Source organism: Sinohyriopsis cumingii, chromosome 5, assembly GCF_028554795.1.
Source record: "Sinohyriopsis cumingii isolate HCF-2022 chromosome 5, ASM2855479v2, whole genome shotgun sequence".
Taxonomy (NCBI): domain Eukaryota; kingdom Metazoa; phylum Mollusca; class Bivalvia; order Unionida; family Unionidae; genus Sinohyriopsis; species Sinohyriopsis cumingii.
Genome location: NC_142965.1, coordinates 25,927,219 through 25,936,109, shown reverse-complemented (window position 1 = coordinate 25,936,109; position 8,891 = coordinate 25,927,219). Strand labels below are relative to the sequence as shown.

At 34.7% G+C, this 8,891-nt stretch overlaps 1 protein-coding gene across 1 annotated transcript in view; it reads right to left on the bottom strand.

Moving 5' to 3' along the window:
- Window positions 1-1,279: 1,279 nt before the first annotated feature.
- Window positions 1,280-8,891, bottom strand: part of LOC149798823 (protein FAM124A-like) — a 70,009-nt gene continuing 62,397 nt past the window's right edge. Inside the window, exons 2-3 of the mRNA XM_089957719.1 lie at window positions 4,677-4,720; window positions 1,280-3,131 (exon numbers count right to left, since the gene is read on the bottom strand). Coding sequence (XP_089813845.1) covers window positions 2,224-3,131; window positions 4,677-4,720 — 952 coding nt within the window. The 3' untranslated portion in view covers window positions 1,280-2,223. The remainder of the gene's footprint in view (window positions 3,132-4,676; window positions 4,721-8,891) is intronic.

Here is an 8,891-nt window from a genome sequence, read left to right as displayed (position 1 = left end):
AAGTTTTGATTAAATTATATTGAAAGTAATTTTCCATTAAATATATTGAGATTAAATCCATTTATTTCGGTATTACAATTATATACTATTTCATAAAGATTGCACCCCTTATGAACAAAATACCAAACCGTCTTATACATATATTTCCCTTGTATCATAAGTCAGAAAAAAACTACATTCGGTACGTTGTGTAGATAGATGAACTAGACGAATTCCAAAGATTTTTCTAGATTAGTAAATGAGCTGATCTTGCAGAATTGTCTACCTAATGACGTACATAGACCCAGACGATAGTCTATAAGAAACTATGAAGCCTCACTTTGATATTCTGGCAGACACAGGAACTAGGCGCATGTCCATATTTAGCTTTGTCCTAAGAAACTGATATAAAAAGCCTCAGCCCACGGGCACGCCAGTTCTTCGCCAGAGACTCAAAGAGACTTCTGTCTTTAGAGGTAAGATTATCGTCTATGTACAATTTTTCATATAGTATAAGGATTTTTCGTGTTAAGATGTTAATCTAACATCAGTACGTTGCAACAATAGATTATTTTAATATTTCTTTACTATAATTTAATATAATATATTGGAAAGTTTAAATGTTTGAAGAACTTATATTCAATTGTAATTATATTATTGATTATAGTAAAAGGCAATGTTCGCTACCAACTTCATACTCAGTAATAGTAAATTTAGAAATAAAATACTCTTTAAATATTGACATTTTGGATTAAATTCAGTAAAATATATTTCTACTAAATGATTGCGGCATTAGTCTGAAATATTGAATTTTAGATTCTTTAGCTATCGTGAATTTATTCGATATTTAATTATCTGTATTATATTCTAAAAGGCAGAAATTATACAAATGTATGATGTTGGTAAGTGAAGAATATCGTAGTTTTATATGTATCTCTTATATCTGTAATTTAAGCTTATGTAGATTGATATTGGAATGTAATTTTATATGTTGAGTATTGCAATAAAGAGTTCTTCGCCAGAGACTCAAAGAGGCTTCTGTCTTTACAGTATCCCGTACCATCGCTTGCCGAAATTCCCCAGATGTAGCCATATCTTCATTGTCAAGTGACACCTCTTTCAAGAGGATTGAACTTTCTCTCTCTCTCTCTCTCTCTCTCTCTCTCTCTCTCTCTCTCTCTCTCGGGTCATGGAAACAGCTTGACTAAGAACTTATGAGACAATCAGCCTCGTAAAAACTGATGGATAAATCTTTTTTCGTAAAAAAAGTATTAAGGAGATAAAAAACAAAAACACGACCCTTTGAGGTTTGTTTACATCAAACCGATACATCCTGATTTTATCTCTTGACAAAATGTTAGTATCAACGAGTTTATTACGTCACAATGTGTATTGCATCGAAAAGACGTTTCGCTTATAGCTAAAAAAACTATATATGCATAGAGTATTTATAGATATCGGTATGGGGAAAAACGGTCAAATTTACGACCCATTGCAATGAAATGAAATAATCACATGTAATAGCAGATAGTATTCGAATACAAATTTCAATAATTCTTACAGCATTCTTACTGACTGATAAGTCTCGGTATTCTCATTCATTATCTGTCTGGAGGATTTGCAGATATCGGTCTGGAGAAGATCGGTAAAAATAACGGCTACATCATTTTGTTTACATCAAACTGATACAATCTGAGCTCATCTCTTAAGAAAGATTATTAGGCCATAATGTAAATAAAAACTATACTTGTACAAAGCTAGACTGGTCTAACACCATTATTTCTGATTGATATAACTTTTTTTTCTTGTCCCTAAAGGTGTTACCTGACATGTTTTGTTTTAATTTATTAATTTAACTTACTTAAATCAAATTTACAGAGCCTTCTAGCGTCAAATAGTTTTAGCGCCAAATTGTCTTTTTATTTCCTGTTCTTTCTGTTTTTCTGTTTCTTTTCTTTTTCTTCGTTATGGTATTGGCATCCTATGCATAGCGACGAAAGGCGAGGCGTGTGACACTGCTACCTGACTCGTACAATGTTCACTTTTACTGTACCTTAAATGTGTGAATTGGCGTTCTTTGCTATCATCATTCATTGTATTCTTAGTCAACGCTGCAATTTATTTCGGGGGTAGGGGTGGGGTCCTCGAATATTTTTTTTTACTTCGCTTCTACCCCAGGCCCTGATTTGCATATCCACTGAATAAGAATGAAAGCCGAAGTCAGCCGGATAATCGAGGTTGCCGCTACACGTAGAATCCATCTTCACAGTCCGTTTCCGTAGAAAGTGAAGGTTTCGAAACATCTACAGTCGACCTATCCACCAATCCCATCGATTCTAATACAACAGTATTCCCATCATGATCTCTTGTAACCCACTTATTGCCTGCCTTGGGTTCGCAAACTTTGCAAAGCCCCGGTAAAACCTGTCCAATGTTCCTAATTCTAACATGTAAGGTAGCACACGAGAGGATTTTAGGATTCTTGTCATCTCTGAGCCGTTTAAGTGCAAATTGGATGTCGAAATGTATGTCTGAGTGTACTGTAAACAAACAGAAATCGTTGCGTATTAATTCTGCTTCTATTGTGAGGATGTGTTTGTAAAACCGGATCATCTGTTCCCAAGTTTGAGAATTTGTAAACAGTAATATCCGTATGTGCTCTTTCCCGTAATGCACTTGTCGCAATGCCCAGAGAGGACGGTTCTCTGAGGTGTAATAAAAATCTGGTGGGACACATGGACATATTTTAGTTGAGCAATCACTATATGTTTCTGAATGGTGAAATCTCCATGGAATCTTCTCAAAGAATTTCTTACACAACATAATTCTCTCTGACCCGTATATATTGTCGTCGCGCAAGAAAAGCATAATACATAAAGCCGGCAACGAAGAATTACGGACAATATCCGGTTTCAATACTGGTGTTATATGCATCACTTCCGGTTGGAACAAAGCAAGGTCGCTTTGAATCCAGTCCAGGATTGATTTGTACAGGACCAATATTTGTGTGACGTCATGCGGATCGCCAGATAGGTGAATGGTCAATCGGCCGGGGTCACTCAATGCGGTTGAATCAACATCTGATTCAGAAAGATTGGCTAGTTCACTCTCAGTTTCCGATCTGAGCGATCCAAAAGACGATAAACTGCTGCCTGTAACAAAAGAAGAATAGAAAACCCTAATTAAATTTATGGGTTGTCCTGTTCTTGTTTTTTCAGGTTCTATAATTACACTAACACGTGGATGTAATAATAACATTTTGATAATTAATTTCTTACTTTGCTGTATGCAAACAAAATACTTTCAAGTAAATAAGTAGAACCCCTAATTTCTTTTCTTCATTTTATATATTTTTTCCTTGATAATTTTGTCGTCGTTTTGATTCTGTCACGTGATCCAAATCTTGCGACCTACACTTTTCCTAATATTAGAGGTCAAAGGACCATGTGATTACCAAACAAAAACAGAATTATGTAATGAAAACGAAGTTTGCAATCGAATACTGATGTAACGAGACATTTGACAATGATGTGACTAAGCAATACGATAAGGAAAAGTAGCATGTTTGTAAACACTAGATAATCGGCTCATACACTGGCTAATCAGCTCATGCACTGGATAATCGGCTCATACACCGGATAATCGGCTCTAAGGTTAGCTTGCTCAGGTTACTGGTGTGTATAGATTTAAGGCAGGTAGAGTTAATACGTGTTCGCTTCATTAGGGTAGACACTGCGTATAGCAACTATCTATGCCGCTGCTTCTCGGTTTCGGCGAGTTCCAGCTTTTCAAATGGTTATGCTTTATTATATTATATTCCATCTTAATTGTCCAAATATTTAAAATGACGTGGGTGAGGTCAGAGGAAAGTTGACTAAACAATTACACTGAAATGGTACTAAAATAAATCAAATCAAGTTAGTGCCATATACCCTATCTTTCATTCAAGTACGTTTCATTGTATTTCATTATATCATATTCTGTTATATATTCCATTCTATTTCGATGTAAGTTTCATTGTATTTCATTATATCATATTCTGTTATATATTCCATTCTATTTCGATGTACGTTTCAGTGTATTTCATTATATCATATTCTGTTATATATTCCATTCTATTTCGATGTAAGTTTCATTGTATTTCATTATGTTATATTCTATAATATTCCACTCTATTTCGATGTACGTTTCATTGCATTTCATTATGTTATATTCTATAATATTCCACTCTATTTCGATGTACGTTTCATTGCATTTCATTATGTTATATTCTATAATATTCCACTCTATTTCGATGTACGTTTCATTGCATTTCATTATGTTATATTCTATTCCATTTTGATATACAACTTGTTGCATATACCTTATGCCGCGCGTGCATTGTAGCGGTAATAGAAAGAGCAGACAAAATAAATCAAAATTTAACCGAACCAATCCGAATATTCCAATTATGACACCGAGCTTTGATTATTATATTCGCAATACGACATGATGACGTTTCTACAGCTAACAGATTGGTCAACTTTCAATGAATATTTTGATTATTCAACTGAGGTGACGATAGCGCTGCAGAAAATATAAACTTGCTAATGCGATTAAAAGAAGAAATGGAGAATTTCTGGGTGGGCACATCTTCTGAGTAAAACCACTGGAATCGAGAGAAAATCTGCAGAGCATTATAACTTATTACAACGTACCGTCATTTGAAGATGCTGAAGTGGATACACTGCCTCTTCTGGACCTGAAAGACGAAAAACAAATGTATTCAAACATTCAATCATGACATGTTTCCTAGCTCATATTTAAGAATATCGAGACAGATGGATTGAGAGGGAGTGACTGGTTTCTCTACGTAGCAGATATCAGCCGTTAAGAAATTGTCCTGAGCTATTTTGCCCCAAACCGAAGATCAGGGTAGAACATTTCCAGATGTGTGATGCTGAGAATGTAATTCTTATTTTCCTGAATCATCTAAAACTTTGAACAAAGATACTGCTCAACCATTTAGCAAAGTCTTCTCCAGCATGTGTTTTTGCTGTCTACTTGCGGTATGCAATGCAGATCTTCGTAACGACGTCAGCTGTTGCGTGAATCGAATTTCCCATGTCAAACATACCTAACGAAATTTCGTAACTATTTATACCAGGCTTGCAAATGAAGTGGGTTAAAAGTTATTTTCACGGCTCAAGGTGCAAACGAAGGAGGAAACAAACAACTCCCTCACCACATTTCCTGCTATAAATCCACCGCTACCCTATAGACAGTACTTAAACAGATTAGACATAGCAAACGAAGTCAGTCAAAAGAAAACGAAATGAAATTATGAAGGGTTATAGACTTACTTCACTGTAATTTAATTTAAACTTTCCTTCAATGCATTTGTGCTTCTTTAACATATACTGCTTTAAGAAAAGTGTGTGGAATAATCGAATAAAGTAAAAAGGTTACATTACTTTCATTTACAATGATATACGTTTCTTATATTATTCCTTGTCTACAGATAAAGAAGAAGAAAATAGAGTTCTAAAATGATGTTCGAAAACATAAGAAGATAACATTTCATATACACACAGGTGACAAGAAGATAATGAAAGGGAAGTTCTGACACGCAGGACCTTATTAATTCCACGAAGTCACGTCGAAAGAAAACTGATGATTAAACATTAATTCCTCGACAATAAAGAAGACACAATCCAGTTTATTTAGGCTGCTAAAATAAACTCAAGTGTGTATGTTACTGAAGAAGAAAAGAAGAAAAACTCAATAACAAACAATAAAAGCAAAAGCAACCCCAATCAAACAATAAAAGAAAACAACTAAATCAAAAACAGCCCAAACATGACAAACGAAAGGTATTATGCAGCATATCTTGTTAATTCTTCCCGTTTGTAGTAAACCATAATTCCTCGGCGGCTATAGATATCATAGATGAAAATCGACTTTCTGGTTACAACTTGCTTTCTTTTAGGATGCATTTGCAATCTGGATATATATATATATATATATATATATATATATATATATATATATATATATATATATATATATATATATATATATAGTCTTTCAGTTTTATATCATCCTGACAATATCACCATCCATGTTTATAAACATGTTATCTTCACATCAAAGTGTCTCCTTCCTGTATATAAGACGGGTCAATACTTCTGTGCAGATCATACATTCCTGTTTCACGTCAATGGAATATGTTGCCATGGAAATATAGGTTTCAGATTACCTATATTACATCTGATATACTTCTACATTAGAATTTTGAACTCTAAAGTGTGGCGAACCTTGTTTCAGTTTCAGTGCAGAGATTTATAATTAACCGAAAAGAAACGGAATGACAAAATATTTCACATTTAACTCGTAAATTATCCCAGTTTGCACTTGATAAATATTTATAATATGTAAATCGTGAAATACACCTACGGAATGGAGTTTATCCATTATTTGACTGGAAAATCGATTTTTTTTTGAAACATTGATTTATTCTAATACATAATGAATGACAATATGATATTTTGACGACGAAAAGCCATTTGCTAATTAAAACACAGACATATACATGTCTCCAGGCAGACATCTTGCGATGAATCTGATTGCAGGGAAATTATGTATTTCATGTCTTGTATGACACGAGATCGAGAATCCCTTTCTGGCATTTTTTAAACATATTTTAAGATACGGGTTACTGAAAGTGGGAAGGCAATAAATAGAGAGAATTCTTTGGTTGGATGTTGCTATTTGACTTTAATTCAGTATTGGAAAACGTTTCAATTTCTAAGCAATTCAAGTTCTATTCTCTTCCTTGAATCTGATAGATTTGCAACATCAGTGCAAAACAAACAAACAGACAGACAAACCAGAGGTGGGCAAACTTTCCAGTGCAAGTGCCGCATACACAAATTTACACCTTGTCGCGGGCCGCATAGTTCATTAAGTAAAATAATTAATATTTGAAATAGCAAAAACAAATGGTTTTTCTAAATAACATCATAATTAATTTTCAGTTGTTAATATGTTGTTAATATTTGAAAACTTGAACTTAAACTTCAAAAGAAGCACATTTATTTGATAAACAGAGTAACATAAACAGAGTCAGTGCGAATGATGACTTGTTCCTAGGCCGCATGAAAACCCTTCGCGGGCCGCATGAAAGCCCTTGGCGGGCCGCATGCGGCCCGCGGGCCGTAGTTTGCCCACCCCTGCAGACAAACAAAGTTTCCATCTCAAACTCTAGCTTGCTTACATACATATTCTAGATGATTGAGCATATTTAAACTTTTTAAATATTGTAATTTGCACTGAATACCATAAATCTGCTCTTTTATCTAAAATATAACATATTGAGTGCTGAAATTTAAGAATAGCTTTTAAATTAATCTATTATGTGAATACTTTTGGCTCCAGTACGTGCGTATTGTTTAGAGCCAGAATAACTGAGACTTTCTTTGTATTCTATGAACGATTCACAAGAATATATCGTCTATACTCGTTTATAGGCCGAGTCCAACTGCAAACAACAATGATCCTGATCTGCGATAGTGTAATGCGCCTACAGGTCAGGGTGCATTTTGATTGTTCTACTGATTACTCCTAACAAACTGCACAGATTCAGATCTGCGGGCGCATTATGTGACGACAGATCTGGGTCCATGCATTTTGCATTTGGACTCGTCCTATAAGCGTGTACTTACGGTGAAGAATGAAAGTGTCGTGTAGGCTTTGGCAACATAGACACTAGAATCCATTTTACGTCTTCGATAAAACTGTCAAGTCCAAAGCCAATCGTTTTGCAGTGTTTGTTGTCTCGAAACGAATTCAATTGTATTTGTGCATCTACCTACCCAGACAGACCAACTATGATTGTGATTGATTCATTCCAATGTGCCTATTTTACGTGATTATAACAACAACTATATAAGGTATTCATTTATGCAATCTTCTGTTGGGAGATACAGTAAGATTTGGAGAAATTTTAAACAACTTATATTATAATATGTTTATTTAAAATTGACTAAATTTATTGTTGTTTTCATGAACTTTTGAATGGTTGGTGAGCGCTAGTCATGTAAAAAATAAAGTCCAAAGAGTGCAGGTCATGTCTAAAAATGAAGTCCTAAGGTGATAGTCATGTATAGAAATAAAGTCCCCAAGGTATAGTCATGTCTAGAAATAAAGTCCCTAAGGTGCAAGTCATGTCTAAAAATAAAGTCGCCAAGGTGCAATTCATGTCTAAAAATAAAGTCCCCAAGGTATAGTCATGTCTAGAAATAAAGTCCCCAAGGTGCTAGTCATGTCTAAAAATAAAGTCCCCAAGATGCTAGTCATGTCTAGAAATAAAGTCCCCAAGGTACTAGTCATGTCTAGAAATAAAGTTCCCAAGGTGCTAGTCATGTCTAGAAATAAAGTCCCCAAGGTGTTAGTCATGTCTAGAAATAAAGTCCCCAATGTACTAGTCATGTCCAGAAATAAAAGCCCCAAGGTGCAAGTCATGTCTAGAAATACAGTCCCCAAGGTGCAAGTCATGTATAGAAATAAAGTCCCCAAGGTACTAGTCATGTCTAGAAATAAAGTCCCTAAGGTGCTAGTCATGTATAGAAATAAAGTCCCCAAGGTATAGTCATGTCTAGAAATAAAGTCCCTAAGGTGCAAGTCATGTCTAAAAATAAAGTCCCCAAGGTATAGTCATGTCTAGAAATAAAGTTCCCAAGGTACTAGTCATGTCTAGAAATAAAATCCCCAAGGTGCAAGTCATGTCTAGAAATAAAGTCCCCAAGGTATAGTCATGTCTAGAAATAAAGTCCCTAAGGTGCAAGTCATGTCTAGAAATAAAGTCCCCAATGTACTAGTCATGCTTAGAAACAGTTCTCAGCTCCAAAACAAAGATACATTCAATTATATAG